This window comes from Phoenix dactylifera, chromosome 2, assembly GCF_051530095.1.
Source record: "Phoenix dactylifera cultivar Ajwa chromosome 2, Ajwa_hap1_PhDact_Kaust_v1.1, whole genome shotgun sequence".
In the NCBI taxonomy this organism is placed as follows: domain Eukaryota; kingdom Viridiplantae; phylum Streptophyta; class Magnoliopsida; order Arecales; family Arecaceae; genus Phoenix; species Phoenix dactylifera.
In genome coordinates, this window is record NC_143191.1 from 8,406,156 (window position 1) to 8,430,146 (window position 23,991).

Consider the following 23,991-nt stretch of genomic DNA (forward strand, 5'->3'; position numbering starts at 1 on the left):
TCATATCTTTTATGAATCCCAGAGAATTGCTTTGCTTCATTGCAATACGGGTGTGGAATAATTTAGTTTTGAAGTTGGGAGAGAGGACCGAATGGCCTTAGATTTCTTTTTTTCGGTGGAAAACAAATGGCCTTAAAATTTCGCAGTCCGTTACCTTGGTTTTGAAGAGTTAAGAGGGGGGAGTAATTGTTGGGTGGAACCAGCGGTTGTAGCATACCGAGAGAGAGAGAGAGAGAGAGAGAGAGAGAGAGTGGTGTTAAGGTGGTGGAGGCGAATCCGGCGGTCTCTCTCTCCAACCAGGCCAAGATAAAATTTGGCGTCAATACAGCCGTTGCCATGGCGTTTCACCTGCCTGCTTGCTCTCCTCCTTTAAAACCCAACACCTGTGCTCTCTCTCTCTCACACACACCCATTCTCCCCTCCCTTCCCCTCTTAAGAACAAAAGCAATGGCAAGAAAAGTGGAGGCACCTACTTCTTTAGCTCTCTTTTTTCCTCTGTTACTCCTTTCTTTTGCTGCAGGTAAGAGCTAGGATGCTATATATCCAGTCCCTCCTGGTATTCTTGTAGCCTTCTTTTCCCAATCAAGTGCCACATTTGCTTAATAGATAGCTTTTGGGTGGCTCCCTACTTCCTTGTCTTCCTCTTAAGTAATCAAATGACAAGCTTTTTCATGGTAATCTTGCTTGAGTTTTTCTTGAACTAATCCATTTTAGGCTCTTCCATTCTTCCTTTTGGATATTCTTTAGTTTGCTATTTATACAGATGCTAGCACCCAAAGTGATAATAGGATTCTCTCTTCTACTTTTTTTTTTCTCCAATGCTTTCGCTTATCCAGTTCAAAGGTTTTGAGAAGTTGCAGTTTTTATCTTTCTGTTTTTTTAGTAGTTTACACTGTTGCATGATTAGAATAGGCTTATAGCTTGCAGCAAAATATTGGTTCTTCCAATATGACATGTATCTTTACTTGATCGATATGTGATTTTATAATCCTGAAATGTGTACACCTTCTTCAAAAGATTTAAATCATTTGCTTTCTTTTCTAAAAGTTTCTTATGACAAGATCATACTATTGAACTTCTTTTTAATCTGATCCCTTTTAGCTTGAATTGGATAGCGAATTATTACCAATTTTCAGTATGTTATTCGTCTATATTAAAATGTCAGCAGTACCTCACATCAACCATACAACTTTTTTATACAAAGTTTTCTTATGTTACTCATCCATGTTAATGCAACTTTTACTCTTGTTTATTCACAGGGAGAGCTGTTGCAACATCACAAGGGCAGGTAAATTACCTTGCATGATCATCATGCCTATAGAATTCTCATTTAATTATATAAGAAATTGCTTTACATGTTACCAAAACTATTACAGTTTGAAAGATTACATATGAGTCAACTGATGTACAGGGGATTTTGTTCTGTTGTTGCAGAAAACTTGGTGTGTGGCGAAACCTTCATCCAATGAAGCTACTCTGACTGAAAACTTAAACTATGCTTGCTCTCAGGTGGACTGCAAGGTACTGCAGAAGGATTGCCTTTGTTTTTACCCTGATAACCTCATATCCCATGCTTCAGTTGCCATGAACCTCTACTACCAAACCCGAGGCCGGAACTACTGGAACTGCCACTTTAAGAACTCTGGGCTCATCACAACAACCGACCCAAGTAAGTCTCAAATTCCATGCACTCCAAGTTAACATTACATCTCCTCCCTCATTCACCTAAGTTCAAAATTTAACTAAACTCAGTTTGCTGATAATTTCTAAATCTGTTTCTCTTGTAGGTTTTGGCAGCTGCAATTATGCCTATTATTGACTAACAGGGAAAATTCTTAACTAGATCAAGCTGTAGCTCTGATGGAGATTGATAAAGTTGTCATAGTCATGCTGGTTTCTGCATTAGAATTTCTCTTGGATATCTACAAATATTGTGTTAGTCTTTGCACTTTGCTGCATTAGGATATCTTTAATGTATCAAGAAAATCTGTCCTTTTATTTGATGTTCTGTCTGCCGATTTTTATACTTCTCCATGGATGGTGATTGTTAATCAAGCGAAGAAGGCAAATACTAACCATCATGCACATATTTGATTTTGTTCGTAGAGCAGTGGAAGTGGATGATTCTCACATATAATGTGGAAACTTTTGGGCAACAAGGCATTCCCATAAAACTCCATTTCTAAACATCAAACTGAGATTGAAAGCATGGAATGCAACTGTCTTCAATGAAGACAGTGCTAGATAGTGAGGTGCAAGCATTGTTTTAGCCTATGCATGTAACTATTGGTTGGCAGATCACGTCCTCGATTAACCAACCAATCTCACGATCTTGCACCCATCATTGCTGCTTGTCTCTCTGTAAATAGATGAGTTTATTTTGATTTTTCTTAGCAAATCAAATGAACATTGATCAATTTACTAAAGTAACGCTGGAGAAGTAAAAACATGGTTACATAATGAAGGTGGGAAAAAATGATGGCTTCATATATGAGGACTAAATCTTGGTAAACCATACATGTTTTCTTGAGAAGCTTTATAGTCCATGCAACAAGGCTGAGAAATTTAACCAGTGATTAGCCTCAGTAATCCTTCGCAGCCATCTCCATTGGCTACTGTAAGTTATGACAAATATGTGAAGAACATCCATGTAAACAAACTACCTGTTTTATGTGCAACAAGATCTCCAGTCTATTTGTCCCAGGTTTGCATATGTAGGCCAACAAAGTACGCCAAAGTACTGATAGGTTGCAGCATTGATAGGTTCCGGCCATCAAAGTCTGAAAAAGAAGTGATATCAGACTATATTTGTGTAATAATTCCTGAGGATTAAAACGATGCATCTTTATTTTTTTTTCAAGGTTTTCTTTCTTTTTCTGTTTTCTTTTTACCTCTTTTCCTCTCTAAAAATTGAATTATACTGGAACAGCTTTTATAACGAGGAACCCTTTCAATAAATTGTAGTACTTAGAAAACGAGCATCTGAAGAGACAGGACTTGTACCTTCTTTGTTACAGGAATGCCTACCTTCCCAAGGCATCATAACAAGCACCTTCAGGGATCAATGTGATGAGGGTGTCGTTGATTTGCATGTATTGACGTTTTTTTTTTCTCAAAATATATATTGATGTCTATCTTTGAAGAAATCGGAGGACGTAGTTGGATACTTTGTCATTTGATGGGCTCATAATGTTATCTACCTTCTTATCAATTTTCATTTCTACAAACTTCTGTTCATTTTGCTGTTTATAAGTAATGTGCTTCAATGTTTTTTGCTGAAATTGATGTGATATTCCATACTTGGCCCACGTAAGGTTCTTGGCTTGCTAGAGCGGAAAAGGGTGAAGATATTAGCTAGTAATTTATTCCATACTTGGCCCACGTACAGTTCCCCCCTTTACATTGGAATAAATGGAACAAAATTCACTAGTAAAATGGAAAAAAGAAAAAAAGCCCTGCGATCTCAGGCATGTATAATTCTAGTATTAGTACACCCTTTCATCATTAATAACAAAATTGTCATACAAAGCTAAAGGTGAAAGGAAGCATATGTTATATCAGCAGCTGCACCTCCAGAGGAGAGTTGATAGAGGGAACATGCTGATGCCATTATTAATATCAACCCTTTTCAGCATATAATGCATATTGAAAAGGTTTGTTTCCGAGTTTCTCCCTTGATTCCTCACCGAAACCTCGCCGGATCGAGCTAAGATTTTCAACTTCTCTCTCTCCTCCTCTCTTCCGCTGTAGGCCATTGATTTCTCTTGAATTAGGCCAGAAAATTATTGGATTTCTGCCAAATTACGCCGTCGCTGGCCGCCGAGTTGTCGCCGTCTAGGTCCCTGAGTTTGGGTAGCAGCTAGTTAGTGGGTCGTTCATGATTTATGTCGAGTTGATCATCTCTTGCTCTTTTTGATTTTTTTTCTTTCTTTCTTGTGCCAGCATGCCACCATCGTCGGAACAGCTGACGAGCTACCTGTGGCTACTGTCATCGGGACGGGCCATCATGGTTGCAACCCCCTCTGATTCGAAGAGGAAAGGGAGAGACAAGCTCTCCTCTATTTTGAAAAAGACGAGAGCTCTCTCAAGTACTTTTAGCCAATCATTCGTACAGATTGATGGCTCTCCTTTCGTAGTATCTATATTTTTTAGAGTAATTTATTTCTCTTTGGAGCCACCACCTATCTATTTCTTCAAAATCAATTTTGATGGTAGTGTCATGAAGAAAGATAAATTAGGTGGAGCAAGTTTTGTTATCTGAAATGACAATGTTGCTTTCGTAGCCGTGGGTGGTATTACAGTTTTTGATATTGCGGTGCTGACGGATGAGTTGAGGGCAGCATGGAAGGGTCTCAATTATGCTGTCCATATATTACAAGCTTCACATATTCATTTAGAGAATGACTCTATGACGATTATCAAATGGCTTTATAATCCAACTCACTCTGAGCATAGATGTCATCCTATTTTATACAATTACTAGAAACTATTGCAATCATTATAATCTTTTGAGATCTTGCATATTTATAGAGAAGCAAATAATGCTTTTGATTGGATAACAACATATATAGCGAATCATACAGGTTCTACTTTATGGACGTCTATGGCTGATCTTCCTCTCTAGTTTTGTAGTATTTTATTTTCTGACTCTCTTGGATGTATCTTGTTTAATTTAAATCATCTGATTTCTCCAAAAAAAAAAAAGTTGATGGCCGGAAAACATTTTGATGAGGCAATACCTCCATGGCTAGGGCAGCATCATCAAATATAATGGACTTAGTGAACCTAGCTTGAAGACAATATATGTTGGTAGTTGGCATGAACTTCTGGATCATCCAACGTTGCCGGGTCCCCCCTTACCACATCCACCATGTCCTTGCTCCGGACAATTCTTGCACTTGCTCATTTGCCTATCCTTCATTTTCTTTTACAAATGCATGTGTGAGATGTTACAATTTTTTTTTAATGCTTCAAAAGGTTTAAATTCTCATATTTAATAATCCTATATTGGATATTTAGATGCAAGAAGACTAGTATTTATTGAAGTCTAGGAATTCTAGGCCTGGTTGAGCCTTGTGGGTTTTAGGTTGGAGGCGACGTGCTCACTCGACTTGCTAGCTATGGCATGCATGATGGGAATGCATGCATGGTTAGCATTTTTGGCCACACTCCTCAAATCTGACTTATGTTACAAATTTCAAAAGATTAAAATGCTTTAGAGAACACATTATTTTGGGTCTATTTGAGGTGCCAACATAGATAAGTTATTAAGGCCTTTATTGAAATAACTATTGAGGCTGGCCTCCCCGTAGGTTACCTGTATGAAGGTTCCAAGACAAGGATCTCAATAGCTATTTCACGTTTGAATTTTCCTCTCTCTCTTCCTTCCGAGTGTCCTATTTTTTTTTTTTCCTCCTCTCTCACATTTTTCCTGCTTTCATTCTACTCTCCTTACCACCAAAGTGATAGCACGGTTGGAATGGGGCTAAGATTCTACAGGAGTGATAAAGGTTCGAAACGCACAGGCGTGCGAAAACTTGCGACTTGCATCAAACATTTTCTGATGGAAGGGGAGCCTAGTGGAGGCTGCTACGCGGGTGCGTTCGTCCCTCCCTCCTTCTATTTTTCACCCCCCTCAAAAAAAAGGAAGTCCACTGGGTCAAACTTCTACATAATCATGCTCGTGATAGGATTTCATGTTATACATTAGGATGATCTCGCCAAAAACTTGCGTGAGGGGACGGATTCATTCTTATGATAATGTTCCTACACGTCTCATTCTGGACACATCGCTTTAATTTCTTGCATTATTTAAGTTTCCAAAATTATTTCAAACTATTTGTATAATATTTTTTTCATTTTAAATTATATAAAATTGTGAGGTCCGATTCTTTTGGCCAACCTAAATTTTTGAACCAAGCCCGGTCCACTAGACCAGCTTGGAATGGGTTGGTTTAACCCAGCCATGGGTTAGGCAGCATGTGCTCCGTATGTGCCAAAGCAACAGAAGACTCCTGATAAGAGTCTTTTCCTCTTCAACTTCTAGTGGGAGTTAGACAAGGGTGGCTACCGGAATAAGAAGGTTCCCCTTGAGCTTTAACTCTCGGGCAACCCACTCCGCTAGAACTCTCTGGCAAAGGCTGTAGACGATAATCCCTGTCAATATCCATGCCTTCCTGGACGCTTCCACTCGCTCTGCCAGCAGCTCGAGAACCTCTAAGGCCCTGTTTGGGAGAGCTTTTGGAGGGCCAAAAAGCACTTTCTGGCCCTCCAAAAGTACTTTTAGGGAAAAAAGTGTGTTTGGTAAAATTTCCAAAAAGCTGTTTCAGCTTTTGCGGGAAGCTGAAAACAGCTTTTTGGCAGAAGCTCAATTTTGGAGCTTTCCGAAAACGCTGTTTTCAGCTTTGTCGGGAAGCTGTATTTTTGACCAAAATACCCCCATTTAAAAGTTTCTTTTTTCTCCCAAAAATCTCAATCCCACCGCCTCTTTCTCTCTCACCATCCCCCCCTCTCTCTCTCTCCCTCTCTATCTCCTTCTCCTTAATGCCGTCGGCCCTCCTCTTTTTTTTTTTTTTTTTTGGAGGCAGCCACCACGCCGGCCACCCGTGGCCGCGCCCCCCAGCCCCCACCCAAGCCCCCCGCCGCTGCGACCCACCACACAGCCAAAAAAAAAAAAGGAAGGGGAGGAAGGGGCCGCCATGGCCGCTGCCTCCCTGGCCGGCCCGCCGTCTCGGCCCCCTCCCGAGGCCCTCCCTCCCCCGCGGTCGCCGCGGCACGCCGTCCCGGCCCCCTCCGAGCCCCTCCTCCCCCGCGGTCGCCGCGGCACGCCGTCCCGGCCCTCTCCCGAGCCCCCTCCCCCCGCGGTCGTCGGGGCCCGCCGTCCCGGCCCCCTCCCGAGCCCCCCTCCCCCGCGGTCGCCGCGGCACGCCGTCCCGGCCCCCTCTCGAGCCCCCCTCCCCCCGCGGTCGTCGGGGCCCGCTGTCCCGGCCCCCTCCCGAGCCCCCCCTCCCCCCGCGGCCGTCGGGGCCCGCTGTCCCGGCCCCGTCCCGAGCCCCCCTCCTCCCGCGGCCGCCGCGGCCCGCCGTCCCGGCCCCCCTCCCGCAGCCCGGTCCCCCTTCCGGCGCCGCCGGCTTCGCTGGAGAAGAAGAAAGGAGAAGAAGGAAAGAGAGGAAGGAAGGAGAAGAAGAGAAGAAAAAAGAAAAGAAAAAAAGAAGAAGAAAAGGAAAGAAAAAAAGAGAAGAAAAAAAAAGAAAAGGAAAAAAAAGAAAAATAAAGAAAAATAAATAAATAAATAAATATGTATATAAATGAACGAATAAATAAATAAATAAAATAATAAATAAATATATTTCAATGAAATAAAATAATAAATAAATAAATAAATAAAAATATTAGTAATTATTTAACCAATTTTTTCACCTAGTTAGAAAATTTGTTAGAGAAATAAATGGTCATCAAAAGAGTACAAAATTAATTTATACTAATAATTATAATATTTTATACATTTATTATTGTATTATACTATAAATATAATATAATATAATATTATGTTATGTTAAATAATTTAATATTATTTTAAATTATTATCCTATAGTATACAATGTTATAGTACTATATTATAATAATATTATGTTACATTACATTAATATTATACTATATCATATATTTATGTATTAATATATATTATATTTTATTATGCACTATTGTATAATACTAATAATGTCCTTTATGGTCATTTTGTCATACAAAAGTACTTTCTCAGTTTGTTTACCAAACAAATGTTAAAGTGCCACAGCACTTTAGAAATGTAGTTACCAAACAGCAAACAGCTTTTTATAAAAGCTCTACTTCCAACAGCTCTACTTCTAACAGCTCTACTTCCAACAGCTCTACTGCCAACAGCTCCCCCAAACAGGGCCTAAGAAGTGTTGTTAGAGGTTCTTGAGCTCCTTCTCCGAGATCTTGTGATTGGTCCACACCGGTTGCCTAGGGGGACCCTGAACCACCGTCAACCACGAGAGGTTCTTCTCCATTTTCCTAGGAAGGGGCCGAACCTCGCTGCCAGATAAGCCTTTCGCAGATCTCGACGGTCAATCCTCACTACCGGAGAACTCCTTCGCCAATCTCGCACTATGGTTGCCCATCCTTTTTCACTCACCACCCATTCAAAAGAAAGCCCCAATCACCACACTAAAATTTGGTTGCACTAGGGACAAAGTTACATCATAGAAGTGGCGAATTACGGGGTTATATTCAGGAGAATGACTAGAGGCAGAATTTGACACTTTTATTTTAAATTAAAATTTGACTAGAGCATAATGTAAGATCTTTTTAATTATGTGCGATGTTATAATTTTTTTGTTCTAGTTATTAAAATCAAATTTTGAATATTAGTTATTTAAATTTATTCCCCTGCTTGCTTTTTGATACTGTTGTGGTTCTCTATGAGTATACAATATTTGCTGCGACCTCCTGCTGGTAATTTCGGATCAGAGACATGACAAAAATATTGATAATTTTTTTTAGATATAACTATCAGAATAGTTTCCAACATAAGAATGCTTTATATTAGTTAGAATACTCAAATTATGAAAAGAAATACGGCTTTGATTCCACTGCAGTGATCCAGGTTCGAAACGCATGGGCGTCGATTAAATGCGGGGACCGGATGCTTCCGCCTGATTTGCTCGATGGAGTCGCTATCTGATCTGCCGTTTACTTAATTGGTGTTGGTGTGACGTACTCACACGGGGACAGTGCTGCCATGCTGGTGGAGCTCTGCCACGGGCTGGGAGAGTATGAGTAAAAAAAATTCTATCCACATCGAACATTCTCCAGCAGGGAGGGGGGCCAGTGGAATTGCTACGTGGGTGAGGTTCTTCTCACCCCGTTCTTCTCTTTTGTTTAGCAAAAAAAAAAAAAGAAAAAAAAAGAAAAAAAAAAAGGGAAAAAAAAAAGAAAACCAAAATCTACTATGCTATAATGCAAAAGCTAGCCCTCGTGACAAGCGCCTAATGTCCATCGGTTTTCCATCATGCGGGGAGCACGCGCAAAGTTCTCGCAGTTGCTAAGAAGATTGTTCTCGGCAAATATCCGCAGCCACCCGAGCACCCTGCCCTCTCCTCGCTCCCTGGTCTCTCGGTGCAAACGAGGGAAACCCACCTCCTCTGCCAAAGTTGCACCGACGCCGTCGTAGCTTCGTCCCCCCCCAGTCGAACAGCGGCCAATCCACAGGTAACTTCAATATCCCTTCTTGACTTCCTCTCCCCTTATTCCCCTTTACATCATACCCTTTTGTGCTTCTAATATCCCTTTCTCCAATGCTTCATTTCGACTCCCAGAGGCACCATGAGAGCTCTCGGCCACCCCGGCATCACAATTTCCGGCACCTATGTTCTCTTCTCCCCCTCCAAAACCCCGACTTTTTGCTTCGGCTGCCTCACCCAGCAAATTCCTTTCACCAGAAAAATCAAAGATTTTTCTGGAAGCATCAAGAAGAAGAGCAATGTTCTCATCATTTCAAGAAGTTTCACAACTTCTTCTGCCTCCTTGGCACCCTCCGTCCCTTCGAGCCGCAGGCCTTCGTCTTCTCTCTATGCTCGGCCCAGCCTGCTCCAGATGAAGGACGAGCGCGCCGCCAACCGCGCCCGCGTCTACGAGTTCCTCCGCGGGCTCGGCATCGTCCCGGACGAGCTCGACGGCCTCGAGCTCCCCGTCACCGTCGACGTCATGCGGGAGCGCGTCGACTTCCTCCACTCCCTCGGCCTCACCATAGAGGACATCAACAATTACCCCCTCGTCCTTGGTTGCAGCGTCAAGAAGAACATGGTCCCCGTTCTCGATTACCTCGGGAAGCTGGGTGTCCGCAAGGCCACCATCACGGAGTTCTTGCGGCGGTACCCGCAGGTCCTCCACGCGAGCGTCGTCGTCGATCTTGCACCTGTCGTGAAGTACTTGCAGGGTCTGGACATCAAGCCCGGCGACGTCCCTCGGGTCCTCGAGCGGTACCCGGAGCTGCTCGGGTTCAAATTGGAGGGCACCATGAGCACGTCGGTGGCCTATCTGATTGGAATTGGAGTTGCAAGAAGAGAGCTAGGAGGTGTTCTCACTCGATATCCGGAGATACTCGGGATGCGAGTTGGGAGGGTGATCAAGCCTTTCGTCGAATATCTTGAGAGCCTGGGTTTACCGAGGCTGGCAGTGGCAAGATTGGTTGAGAAAAGGCCTCACATTCTTGGCTTTGGCTTGGACTACCAAGCGAAACCCAATGTCGAGGCTCTGCTGGAGTTTGGTATTCGGAAGGAGGCATTAGCTTCTGTGATAGCACAGTATCCCGACATTATGGGTATTGAGCTGAAGGCTAAGCTTGTCTCGCAGCAAAGCTTGTTTGAATCGAGTATTTTGGTGGGTCGTGATGAATATGGAAAAGTCATTGAGAAGATGCCTCAAGCTGTTAGTCTTAGCCGCTCTACTGTGCTGAAGCACGTTGATTTCCTCAAAGGCTGTGGCTTTTTGTTGAAACAAGTGAGCAGAATGGTGGTTGGCTGCCCTCAATTGCTTGCATTGAATCTGGATATTATGAGAATGAACTTCAAGTATTTTCAGACAGAGATGAATGGGGATTTGGAGGAGCTAATTGCTTTTCCTGCTTTCTTTACATATGGTCTCGAGTCTACAATAAGACCAAGGCATCAGATTATGGCCAAGAAAGGGCTGAAGTGTTCACTTGGATGGCTGCTAAATTGTTCTGATGAGAAATTTAAAGAACGAATGAGTTATGACTCCATTGGAATCGAGGAAATGGAAACAGAACCATCATTTGACATGAAGACATTTTTAGAACCTAGGGAGGAAGATGATTCTGGATCTGAATACGATGAAGACAGTGAGTTTGAGGACGGTGATGATGTGTTTATGTGAAATTTAGTTAACTGCCATTTGTAGTTAGCGTTGGTGGGTAGTTTCATCTGAAAGCTATTTGGAGTTACTGTTGGTGAGTAGTTTCATCTGAAAATGATTTGGGAGTGTGCTAATTGACTGCCATCTTTTGGAAGCCTTCTTCAGTGATCTTGTGATGTATACAGCATAACTTTTCATGAAGAAATTATTCCTTGAAAAGCTGAGTGAGAAATGAATTTTATGATGGACTAATTGCAATGTCAAGAGCTAAAGTTACAGCTAGTGATGGTGTAATCATTCAGAATTTTGTTGTCTGTCAAATCTTTTATGAGATGAAAGATTGTATCGCTGGTAAAAATTGTTAATGTGATTGAGCTGCTTGTCCTCAGCATCCATATTTGATAATATATGTGTGGCTGTGGCTTGTTAGAGTAAAAACAAGCCTGGATACCTTTTAGGTCCTAAAATTGATATCCATGTTTACATAATTGTTATAAATATTGCCTGATCAGATATCCTTAAATACTTTTTATGATTTTAATCATCGTAGGGAAGAAACTTAAATAATAAATTCGTTTCATAAGAGGTCATTATTGAATTCATGCATTTTAAAGTTTCTTTCCCAACTTAAGGCATGCTCCAAATCAGTTCTATTCTGCACAGTCTATCTATTACAAAATTTCTACTTCAGTGTTTCAAACTGATTCTTTTAGGATGTCCTTTCCTTTAAGCTTCAGGATTCATATTTAATGTTCTTTTACAGATTTCCATTTTTTGCATGCTTCAACATGGTCATTCAAGAACTTTTCATATGTGTTCACTGAAAACCTTCATGAATAGCTGATGACCCCTGTTGCTGTTCAAAACTTGAAGCATGATAATGCTTTTGTTTTACTTACTGAATCACAAACCATGCAAAATTCTCTTTTGCTGAACTATACTAGTTTCCTTATGTTTTTCTTGCATTTGAGAAAGAAATCGTAGTCCTTTCATCGATGTGTATTGCTTCTTTTGTCAGGTTTTTGCGGTTATTTCTAAAGTTTTATTTCACAAAGATCCATATATCAAAGTGATTTGTATCATGAATGAACATATCACTTTGGATCTTATATGTGACTTTTCTAAATAAGAAACATTGGACACCATGATGCTGGTGACCCAATAATGTATTGAAAGCATAATGTGCCCATGATGGATCCAATCCCTGCAGAAAACTTTTTTTGAATAGTCCATGGCTTGTCAAAAGAAGCCATGAGTGCCTGTTCCAAGTACTGTTTTGGACTTTACAAGAGCCATTCTCTTGTCTCTTTCACATCCATTTTATTTAAAGAAGGCATTCAGCATTCCCTGCTTCCCTAGGAACCTACCAAGTGGGCTCAGCAGGCTCATATCAGGTATGAAAAGAGTAATGCTTATTTGAACAACGAAAGTGAGCTCAACCCTGTTGCTGGCTGCCATCTACAGGATCAATATTTTTTGGAATGTCCTATTCATTCGACGAACACCCTCGCTAGCTTATGCTGCTGGAATACCATGGTAACCTCAGATCTATATTTCTTGATTGACTTGCTAGCTTTGAGAAGCTGTTTAACGATAAGAAATTTTGTTATACCAATTGTGTAATTAGGCTTCAGGGCTTTGTGACTTTGCATCAAATCGGCAGGGCAATGTTTAAAAGATCTTTCATTGCAGAGAAAAGATTATTGCATGTTCAAAGAAGATGAAGTTAAACATGAAAGGTAAATTTCTTCCTTCAAATTATACCCAAATCACTTGTGTATCGACCCTTTGTTAGGAGGCCAAGAGTGTCATGGACTTCACAAATTCTGAAAACTTATGATGAGCAGCGCCGTGTAGGAGATGGAGATGTTTGTTGTCTTTAAGGAATGTAGGTGGTCTTCATCTGGCGATCCTTGATGAAGTTAAGATCCATTGCTCGTGGAAGATCATTGATGCATATCAGCAAGCCCTTAGGTCGATGCTGGACAGGCTTCACATTGTATGAGGAAGATTTGTGTATTTTTATTGCCTTTACCTATTCTCAAATTGTATCTTTTTTCAAGATAAGAGCAATATCATGAAGTTCGAGAATTGCAACAATGATAAAGTCTGATCCACCAAATTGTGGTGAATATTTGAGTGTGTTTTTTGCCTTATATTTCTTGCAATATCGTCCTTTTGATGCTTACATGGACTATAAGGATTTCTATCCAGAAAAAGGGACTACAAAGATGTTCTACCGACATCTTGTTCTTAGTGCTTTTATTTCTAAATCTGCACTTACCACCACCATCTACCGCCGTATCAACTTCTCTTGAGAAATTTTCTTCCATTAGATATTTTTCATGGAGACATCTCAATTCATCGCAACTACCTAATCTCAAATTTGTCAGAAACTTTTCCCCTAACTTTTTTTTTTGAAGGCCAGAACACCTTTCCCTGTAATTTTTCAATATTTGCAGTTTCTTTTGTTTGCTAAACCCAAACTTTGTGGAAGCCTTAAAGATACCTTGAAGTAGCAATCAATTTCTAAGGATATTTAAACATTTCAGCAAAGTCACTCACATATTTAGTTTCATCATTTGCCTGGCTTTACGAATCATGATTCCAACTGAAGTTCCTTAATTACTCTGTTTACTTTCCATTATAGCATCTTCTATCTACTGCTGTGAGTTGAAGGTACCAATTTTTAAACTTGAGACTAGAGTAGTAGCTTTATGTTATAAAATGAAAAAAATTATAGCCCAGGCATATGCATCTTGTGCTGGTCATGATTTGAGCACTAGCCGGTTGAATTGTTCTGAAGCACAAAGCATGACTGAGTGCAGTTCATCTACCAACAGACTCCAAATCTCAAGCACATACATGGTCTCTTGCTGTTTCTTTTAGGTTTTCTTACCCTTTCCTTTTTTTCAGCTTATGCTTGTTGTAGGAGACTATTTAAATAGGCTTTGGAATAGGATGGTACTGGAATATGAAGCTAAAAACTTTGATGTATGAACCTGATTAGGAATGGTATTCATAAAGCAAAAGCATAGACTGTGAGAATCCCTCCCTTCTTTTTCCCCCTCTGAACAGAACACTTGGTTTGCTTCCTTTTATCATTACATTTCCCCTTCTTCATGCCTCAAGATACAAGATCTCTTGTTCAGGCAGATGCAGTAGAAATTGTTTTGCTAGAATGTAATCTTGTTTGTTATTTCTTCTACCCTTTTTTTTGGCTTTTTGGCATCGTTTAGGACCCCACCCCCAAACCTCAAAATAAAATAAAATAATAATAATCTGAAACTTGTTGATTTTTACAAAAATAAAGTAGCATGTTGTTCCCCATTCTTCTAGGTTCATGCAGTTTAGTCGATATCTGATCTCCACCATAAGAAGAAAAAGGTCCTTTTAGAAGAGTCATGAAAGATGAGAGGGGAAGTGGGAATTCCCTCAACCATGAAGTTCTAATATTTTGAAGCAAAGTTCAGAGTAAACTGAAGCTCCATAGCCACTCACCTTTTGGAAGTTTATTTTCATGAGTATATCCCTTTTAAGTGAGATAAGAGAAGTGTAATAACTAAAAATATATTTATCATATGAAGCAATTGTGGAATAAAAACAATCTTGAATCATTAACATCATTCCGTCCTACTAGTTTTCACATTCATTGCATATGGTCAGTGCTAGTGGTTCCAAGTGAAAGCTTCATCTTCATATAATAATATGAAAAATATGATGTTTATATCAGCCAAACACAGTTAAATGCACAGAGAAAATCATTTTCAAATATATAGAATTATCGATCTATTACAACAAAATTCTGATTTAATTTCCCTACCAAATTGTATCAAAACAATCATCCAACTTTTCGAAGGAAAGGAGGAAATGTAGCAATCTTCTGACTTCTGAGAAGCTTTCCAGAAGACTTTGGCTAACCCCAGTCTCTGTTATTTCAGTTGCTTTATGAATGAGGGGAAAGGTGGCAGTCTCTCATGGTTTAAGCTTCACTTACTAGACCGATGGATTTAAGCTTTAGCAGTCTTCCAAATCTGAGATCAAATATCTTCTTCTTTAGACAAATATATACCAACATGTAACAATATCTTCAAAAGAAAGAACCAGTCAAGGCATGGAAATAGTGCTTGGTTGATGCAATATTACTATAGATGGTTTATAGTTAAGTTTGTGGATATATCTTGTATGTGTTTGCTTCATTAATTCATTATCTGTAAGATAGCAAGATTAGTATGAAGTTTAATCATTCAAACTCCTTTTTTCTAGCCGCCCTCAACCCCCACCCCACAACTGAACCCCCCTGCCCCATCCAGTTTCTTTTGTTGCTTGTGATTGGAAATCATATCTCACATAGGTTGGTTGGAGCAAATTTAGCATTTGGTTGGGGTATTAAACACATTGTGATGCCAATTATATCCAGCTTTTAATTCTTTGTGGTTTCTAAGATCCTTAGCATATGTTGGCCAATCTACTGTTTCTTTGCATTATCTTAGCAAATAACAATCTAATGGTATGCACCAACAAACCATTCTCTTCCACCTTCATTCAACCATAGTCTTGAGTCTAATGTCTCCACAATCACTCTGAAATGTGTAGACTAGCAGTGCACTTTTTCTATGCAATATTCGCTCTATTATTCATGCAAGATCCGTTTCTTAGCTTGGGCTCCACCTCCGGAACACTGGGGAGGTTCATGGCATGCCCTAGATGGACCTAGAGGAAAGATTGCCTGCTGGATCAAAGCCCTCAACATGAAGAAAAAAAGAGACTAGGCAAGGATCCATCAGTTTGGATCAAAGTCATGGATGGATAGTCTGGAACAATTTGGAAACTTGAAGGATCTGTTAAAATTGTCTTAAAGTCGAGAGCGTGCCTTTGGGACTAGTCCAAAGTTGAGGGGGTGACCCTATAATTTTTCCAAAAAGAAAAGAAGAGCCTAGGCAAGGATCGAGGGCAAGAAGCTCTCACTCGATCAAGCTTCCTATCGCTGCAAATAGTTCGGTGCAAAGGTTAGGCCTATCTAGCACTTGTTGAATGTTTAAATAGAATTGATTTATTTTGTTGTTAGAACAAAAATCGACTTAACCTCTATCAATTTCCTACTCCCCCTCCTTTTTTTTCCCCTATTATTCCTGTAATTCATTTGCTTCAAACATGTTTAGCATATTATCATTTTATGAATTAAGCTTTTACAGATGAAAATATATTCAAAATTATAAATTTAGTTTCCATTGTTTCCATCACTAACTATTTTATTAGTCAGACTATTTATTGAACTGAGATTGGCTACTTTAAGACTAAATAAGTAAAACTATCAACTGTTCTCACCTCTTTATCACACATGGCTGCTTTCAGAAAATGCACTTGGAACGCATAGGGTGCGCGGGCACAGTTAGGTTACATTCAAGCTTGTCCAGAATTCTTTTCTCCATGGTCAATATCTGCTCTCTGCGGTATGCCTGCATATGAAGTCCTTGACCAGCTCTCAGCCAATTTCAACAACTCAGTAATCAATACAAGAAAACAAACACATTAAAGAAACAGTCTTTGGCTAAAGAATATTATAATTACTACCTCTGAGCCTCCATGGTCTTCTCCTCGCACTCAATGAGCATGACCCTCTTACCCACAAGCTGCAACTTTATCCTCAGGACTGTTTCCATGGAAAGGTATTTATGTAAAATGTAAGGTATTTATGTAAATAAGTAAAACTATCAACTGTTCTCACCTCTTTATCACACATGGCTGCTTTCAGAAAATGCACTTGGAACGCATAGGGTGCGCGGGCACAGTTAGGTTACATTCAAGCTTGTCCAGAATTCTTTTCTCCATGGTCAATATCTGCTCTCTGCGATATGCCTGCATATGAAGTCCTTGACCAGCTCTCAGCCAATTTCAACAACTCAGTAATCAATACAAGAAAACAAACACATTAAAGAAACAGTCTTTGGCTAAAGAATATTATAATTACTACCTCTGAGCCTCCATGGTCTTCTCCTCGCACTCAATGAGCATGACCCTCTTACCCACAAGCTGCAACTTTATCCTCAGGACTGTTTCCATGGAAAGGTATTTATGTAAAATGTAAGGTAGAGAGCCTCAGTTCTCAGCTTGAACTTATGGAGTTCTTCAATCAGCCAATCAGCAAATCAGCCAGAATTTCTCTTATCTTTGCGTTGATCTTAACTTGGGAGCCCACATAGTCAGAAAGAGCAAACGCTTGTCAGCTATGATAGGTAAACTAAAAGGAGAAACTGCAACAGAGACACTATAACAACCCAGGAGGAGAAGAAGCCTTGACATGGAGGGTGATGCTGTAGTTCCTCAGCAGCAGCGAGGTGGGATAGAATCAGAAGCCCACTTCTTTCAAATCTCATTCTTTTTTATCTCTTAGTTTGGTTTTTTGAATGGTTTCATGAGAGAGAAACATTTTCTTGCTATCTTTTTCTCATATGAATCTTTAATTGTCTTCATCCTACTTTGAACCATATCTATCTTGATGTTCTTTATAGGTTTTTCGTTTGTTTATCTGTATGTTAGCCATTGTGAAGATCTTTTCTTCGTTTTCTCCTTTACCTTTTTTTTCTTTTTTTTTTTGCATTCTTTTGTTTCTTCTTTTCCTGTCTAATTTTGGTTTCCTCATGTTAAATTTGTTATTTGAGTTCTTTCCATGTTCTTTTAGATCAACTGTACTGGAGGTTTTCAGAAATGCTCTATTCTGAATCTGAGCAGCGAAGGGGAGTCGCGAACAGCCTGCCCTCCCCAGTCATTCTTTTCTTCCGTGTAGGTTTTCAAACGTTGTAATGCGTGTATTTTCTCCTACATTGTTATGTGGATTCAATGCTCTGTTTTCTCTCTTCAATTTTTAGTTTGTTTCTACTAAAGAGATGGGAATTTTGGCAACTTTTATTAGCTTGATCTTCCATTGTGAAGGTTGTTGCTCTTCTACATGCCATAATGAATCGCCATGTATTGGCCCTTGTTTTATTCTTTTTGTGTTAATTCTTCTGATTTTGTCCTGAGCATTAGGTGCTGCTGTTGGGAAGTAAAAAGCAGCAGCTGGAGCAGATGGAAAGAAACGAAAAGCACTTGGAGACATTGGTAATGTTGTTACAGTCTGGGGTGCTGAGGGGTAAGGATGTTTCAGCTACGATGACTCAAAGTTACAAAACCTTTGTGAGCTTCTTTCTTATTGATTTAAATCTTTTTGCATTGCTTCTTGGAAACCACAGCCTCAGATCTGTTGCTCTGTGACTAGGTTGACTTCAGCTTTAGGTTTTTTAAATTATTTCAAAACGATCGCTTTAGCTATTCTAAAACGTCTAATACATTGCTTGGATGCTTTCAATCAGAATTTTCGCTAATTAAGTTTTCTTTATTCTTAATTAATTTATCAGTCTTATGCATGAAAGTTTGATTGGATGACTTTACTTTTTTGTTCTTTAAGGTAAGAGTTTTGCATTCATCCATTAATTCATTAAATGCATCATAAAGCTCTTCAAAAGTAAAGCCAAGATGAGTTTCAGTGCTTACCTCATTGCCATCAGCCATTAGGCAAAGATTTGTCTTTTCTTGCGGTTCTTCTTCTGAAGATGAATCTTCAGTTTCACTCCAAGTAGTGAGGAAGAGCTTCTTCTTCTTCTTTCCATATTTTCTCATTAGTGGGCAGTCGGCTCTAAAGTGACCGGGTTTCTTGCATTCGTAACAAGCGACTGCCTCTTTCTCTTTTTTCTTACATTTTTCCTTATCAAAGGCATTTGAAGTGAATCTCTTCTTCTTATTTCCATATTTTCTCATTAGTGGGCAGTCGGCTCTAAAGTGACCGGGTTTCTTGCATTCGTAACAAGCGACTGCCTCTTTCTCTTTTTTCTTACCTTTTTCCTTATCAAAGGCATTTGAAGTGAATCTCTTCTTGTAGGAAGGTTTCTTCTTTCTTAGGAACCTTTTGAACTTCCTAACAAGAGCTTCTTCCTCATCTCCTTCTTCTTCATCCTCACTGCTGCTACTGTCATTTTTCTTGTGAGCAGTGAATTTGAAAGCTATTACCTTTCTCCTTTGGCTCTCTTTCTCGGTGTGCTGCTTCATAGTTAGCTCATGGGTCATCAGCGATCTAAGAAGCTTTTCTAGTGGAAGTGTGTTGAGATCTTTAGCTTCTTGGATAGCTGTCACTTTAGCTTCCCATGTGCAAGGTAGAGAACGAAGGACTTTCCTGACAAGATCACTATTAGAATAAGTTTTTCCAAGACTTTTTAAGCCATTAATGATATCAGTGAATCTTGTGAACATGCATGTGATGGTTTCAGATGGTTCCATTTTAAACAGTTCATATTTATGTACAAGCATGTTGATTTTAAATTCCTTCACCTGATTGGTATCCTCATGGGTAACCTCAAGTCTATCCCATATTTCCTTAGCCGAAATATAGGTGGAAATCCTATTGAATTCATTTGTATCTAAAGCACAATAAAGTACATTCATTGCCTTAGCATTTAGTTGGACCCTTTTCTTATCATTATTATCCCAATCTTTTTCAAGCTTGGGAATTGCAATATTATCTACAATGTGTGTGGGAATGTATGGTCCATTTATTATTATGCTCCAAACATCATAATCTTGGGCTTGTATGAATATCCTCATTTTAGCCTTCCAATAGGTGTAGTTTGTTCCATTGAACAAAGGTGGCCTATGGGTAAACTGCCCTTTACTTAGGGTAGACCCAAATTGAGTTGCCATTTAATCTTTTGTTTTAATTAAAATTGGATCAACAATCAATATTAGAGCACCTGCTCTGATACCACTTGTTGCCCAGAAGACAACCCAAGAGGAAGGGTGAATTGGGTTCTAATTAAAATTAGATTCTTTAATTTTATCTATTGAGGATTATGAAAGCTTTCTTGATTTTAAACAAATGTAATTAAGTAATATATAAGAAAACAGTAAAGAAGTAAAGCAAGATAAACCACAATACAAACACAAGGTTTTTATAGTGGTTTTAAGTAAACCAACCTTGTTTCTACATCCACTCCCCAAGCTTTCCTTGGGAATTCACTATAATCCTAAGATTACAGCCCGGTTGTTTTACAAGCTCACAACCTAACTTGTTGTTTTCATAGGATCACAACGAACCTGATCGGTTTTTCCTGGCTCACCGACTAATACCACTCTATTTATTTTTCCGGGCTCACAAACAACCCAGTTGGTTTTACGGGCTCACTAACCAAAATCTACACTGTTGGTTTTACGGGCTCACCAACAAATCTTAACCCCTTGATTGAATCAAGTAACAAATATCAGAGAGTAGAGTTTAAAGATTACAAGCTTCAAAATAAGCAGATATAACAATGTAAATAAAATATAAAGAAAGAAGCTCTCAAACAGAGTTTGCTGATGCAAGGCTTGGCTTCTCTTTTACTGGATCCTCTCTTCAATGCGCTGGTAGTTGAGGATCACTTCAATGAGCCTTTAATAGAGCAGAATTAGGTTACAAACCTAAGAACAAACAGAAAGTACTTAAGAACTTCTTTGTTAAAGTAAAAAAAACTAAAACTGAAAATGTAACTTGCTTCTGCTGTGGTAAAGTATGTCACAAAATAAACATATGTAATTTCAGAGCAGAATTAGGTTACAAACCTAAGAACAAACAAAAATTACTTAAGAACTTCTTTGTTAAAGTAAAAAAAACTAAAACTGAAAATGTAACTTGCTTCTGCTGTGGTAAAGTATGTCACAAAATAAACATATGTAATTTCAGAAAAACAGAATAAAGTAAAAAAAATTTGGGTTCCAAAAAGAACCACTTATACTAACCATGAAGGACCCAAGAAGGTTTGGATACCTAAATCTGCTTGATTGTTGCTTCTAGGAGTGTCTTGCGGCCTAACATAACAAAAGAAGTTGGTATCTTGATAGTGGCTGCTCAAGACACATGATGGGTGACAAAGATCAATTCTTCACCCTTGAAGCAAAGGAAGGAAGAGTGGTGACTTCTGGTGATAATGGCCAAGGTCGCATTGTTGGTATTGGTAAAATTCAAATCACCCCTTCTACCTTTATAGATAATGTATTATATGTTAATGGTTTAAAGCACAATCTTATTAGTATTATTCAATTATGTAACAAAGGATTTAGGGTTACCTTTGAAGAATCTCTATGCATTGTAACTAACCCCATAGATAATGACATTATCTTTATAGGACATAGACGTGGCAATATATACATAATAAATCTAGATGATCTTACTATGAGTAGTCATTGCCTAGTTGCCACGGATATTAGAGTTAATGAAGCTAGTTGGATATGGCATCGTAGATTAGGTCATACTAGTATGGATCTAATATCTAAGTTAATAAAGAAGGAACTAGTTAAAAGAATTCCTAAGTTAAAATTTGAAAAAGATAGAATATATAAAGCATGTCAATTAGATAAACAAACAAGAAATTCTTTTAAATCTAAAGACATCATGTCAACCTCTAGACCACTAGAATTACTTCATATGGATCTTTTTGGTCCTACTAGAACTACTAGTCTAGGAGGAAAGAAGTACAGGTTCGTAATAGTAGATGACTTTTCTAGATACACATGGGTACTGTTTTTGGCACACAAAGATGAATAGATTCTTCAAGTAACCTCAAGTCTATCCCATATTTCCTTAGCAGAAATACAGGTGGAAATCCTATTGAATTCTTTGCATTTAAGGCACAATAAAGTACATTTATTGCCTTAGCATTTAGTTGGGCTCTTTTCCCATCATTATCATCCCAATCTTTTTCAAACTTGGGAATTTCAATATTATCTACAATGTGTGTGAAAATGTGTGGTTCATTTATTATTATACTCCAAATATCATAATTTTGAGCTTGTATGAATATACTCATTCTAGCCTTCCAATCTTTTTGCATTGCTTCTTGAAAACCACAGCCTGAGATCTATTGCTTTGTGACTAGGTTGACTTCAGCTTTAGGTTTTCTAAATTATTTCAAAACGATCGCTTTAGCTATTCTAAAATGTCTAATACATTGCTGTCTCTCAAAAAGTTCTGATGCTCGGCTTCAAGATGAAGCACAAACAGCCATTACCACTGCTGCTAATGAGGTATAAACGATGATCTCTATCATTTATATAGATCATCGCGATTCATTATGGCATGTAAAAGAGCAACAGCCTTGACAAAGGAAGATCAAAGTGATAAAAATTGTCAAAATCCCCAACTCTTCAGCAGAAACAAACTAAAACATGAAGAGGAAAAATAGAGCATTGAATCCACATAACAATGTAGGGAAAAACATACCATCAAAACAGAGCATTATAGCATCTGAAAACCTCCAACTACAATTGATTTAAAAGAACATAGAATGAACTCAAATAACAAATTTAACATGAGGAAACCGAACTTAAACAGGAAAAGAAGAAACAAAACAACAAGAGAAAAGATTTTCCCAACGGCTAACACACAGAGAAACAAACGAAAACCCTATAAAGAACATCAAGAGAGATATGGTCCGAAGAAGGAGCGAAACAATTAAAAATTCGTATGAGAAAAAGATAGCAAGAAACGGCCTTTCTCTCACCAAACTATTCAAGAAACCAAACTAAGAGATAAAAAAGAATGAGATTTGAAGGAGGTGGGCCTCTGATTCTATCTCACCTCGCTACTGCTGAGGAACTACAGCATCACGCCTCAATGCCATGGCTTCTCCTCCTCCTCCTTCCTGGCTCTTCCCAAAGCTCAACAACACGGAAGAAAAGAAATGCTGGAGGCAGGCTGTTCGTGACTCCCCATCTCTACTCAGATTTGCCAACGTAGAAGAAATCCAAAGGCTTCACAGGGGTGACCAAAAGAAAAGTAGGAGGGAAACTGACAAAAACGCTTGCTTTCCGGCCTCTTCCTTCCCTTCTTTCTCGTCTCTCTGGTTTCTTTCTTTCGTGATGGATGTTGTCTGGTTTCTTTCTCTCTGTCGTTCTTTTATAGTTTGTTGGATGAGAAGGGTATGCGGAGAGGATATCCCTGTGGGGCGAGGATACGCCTCCAACGGTCGAATTAAATCGAGAGCTCGACAATAGGAGAGACGCCTCCAACGGTCGAATTAAATCGAGAGCTCGACAATCGGAGAGACGCCTCCAACGGTCGAATTAAATCGAGATCTCGACAATCGGACGGCTCAGAGCGAGTGAGGGGCTGTAGCTGTCGGGTTGAGGGTGGGGATTAAACGAACAAAGTTAAGAGCGACGGCGGGACACGCACTGTACGGACATTCTCTGATGCATTACGGTGGAAATTATCCTCTAAATCTTGATTACTTTTCATTATCTTTTGAGGAAGTGTGGAATGGGAGAGATAGGGTATGTTCTCGTGGCCTTGCGGATCAGCGATGGGTTTATTGGGCTTTTTCAAGAACATGCATCATTTATTTTTATTTTTCGGACTAAAGTGCAATATTTAGTTTATTCCAACAATATCGAAGTAGAGCCGCCCAAGGCTCTAGCCTAAAGACTATTAGCTATAAATGCATTGAAGCGACTCTTAGCTATGAATTATTAAGGCTCCCAAGCCTAAAGACCTCTTAGTTACAAATGCAGCATTGTGGCTGTCAAGCCTAAAGACTCTTAGCTACAAATGCATCGAAGTCTCCAAATAATTTTTAAATTTATTTATTATTATTATTAGTGAGTTCGTCTTAGGCTTCCAAAACTACTGAGCCACTTCTGTGTCGGAACACAAGTTGATTGCTGGTTGCTTATTATTATTAACCAGCCGCACTTAGCATGTGGGATGGGTATATAGAGATGGATGGCAGTCATGCCATCAAACAACAAAATTTATAGATTTTTTTTCTTATTTTTTTCAGTGTTTAAAATGAGACCTGTTTGGCATGGAAAAGGAGGTGGATTGTCATGGCGCCCCATTATGGTATTCATGAGGCTAACTATCAAGTCTAGGTTAGGAGTATATTGGTGAAATACTAAGCTTGTATGTTGCATGCAACCTATGAGAAATCAAAGAGTACTTCACAAATAACTACGATTTTATCAACTGAGGAAGTATTTAACAATCTCCTATTAATTTTTCATAAGAATCATAGATGAAAAGGCTAA

General features: G+C 39.3%; 3 protein-coding genes across 12 annotated transcripts; 2 read left to right on the top strand and 1 right to left on the bottom strand.

The window, feature by feature from the left end:
* The first annotated feature begins 447 nt into the window (after positions 1-447).
* On the top strand, positions 448-1,819 carry LOC148714541 (major pollen allergen Ole e 10-like). Its single transcript, XM_088713521.1, has 4 exons — positions 448-520; positions 1,260-1,288; positions 1,435-1,696; positions 1,788-1,819. The coding sequence occupies exons 1-4, from the start codon at positions 448-450 to the stop codon at positions 1,817-1,819; spliced, it is 396 nt and encodes a 131-aa protein (XP_088569647.1).
* Positions 1,820-9,009: 7,190 nt separating this feature from the next.
* Positions 9,010-11,366, top strand: LOC103696016 (transcription termination factor MTERF4, chloroplastic-like). Its single transcript, XM_008777499.5, has 2 exons — positions 9,010-9,234; positions 9,342-11,366. The coding sequence occupies exon 2, from the start codon at positions 9,349-9,351 to the stop codon at positions 10,918-10,920; it is 1,572 nt and encodes a 523-aa protein (XP_008775721.3). The 5' UTR covers positions 9,010-9,234; positions 9,342-9,348; the 3' UTR covers positions 10,921-11,366.
* Positions 11,367-14,600: 3,234 nt separating this feature from the next.
* On the bottom strand, positions 14,601-22,952 carry LOC148714542 (uncharacterized). 10 transcript variants are annotated; one of them, XM_088715206.1, is made up of 5 exons: positions 22,544-22,952; positions 18,433-20,388; positions 16,628-17,080; positions 16,228-16,552; positions 14,601-14,933 (listed from the first exon to the last, which is right to left on the bottom strand). In XM_088715206.1, the coding sequence occupies exons 2-3, from the start codon at positions 19,630-19,632 to the stop codon at positions 17,033-17,035; spliced, it is 1,248 nt and encodes a 415-aa protein (XP_088571332.1). In that variant the 5' UTR covers positions 19,633-20,388; positions 22,544-22,952; the 3' UTR covers positions 14,601-14,933; positions 16,228-16,552; positions 16,628-17,032. The 10 variants fall into 10 exon arrangements, with proteins under 10 accessions (XP_088571332.1, XP_088571334.1, XP_088571329.1 ...); XM_088715208.1 differs by having other exon boundaries at positions 16,628-17,085; XM_088715203.1 differs by having other exon boundaries at positions 16,628-16,758; positions 16,874-20,388.
* Positions 22,953-23,991: the final 1,039 nt, after the last annotated feature.

Coding starts and splice junctions, on each gene's coding strand:
- LOC148714541 (XM_088713521.1), top strand. CDS start 448: ATGGCAAGAAAAGTGGAGGCACCTACTTCTTTAGCTCTCTTTTTTCCT. Junction 521..1,259: donor ACTCCTTTCTTTTGCTGCAG/GTAAGAGCTAGG, acceptor GTTTATTCACAG/GGAGAGCTGTTGCAACATCA. Junction 1,289..1,434: donor TTGCAACATCACAAGGGCAG/GTAAATTACCTT, acceptor CTGTTGTTGCAG/AAAACTTGGTGTGTGGCGAA.
- LOC103696016 (XM_008777499.5), top strand. CDS start 9,349: ATGAGAGCTCTCGGCCACCCCGGCATCACAATTTCCGGCACCTATGTT.
- LOC148714542 (XM_088715203.1), bottom strand. CDS start 19,632: ATGGCAACTCAATTTGGGTCTACCCTAAGTAAAGGGCAGTTTACCCAT.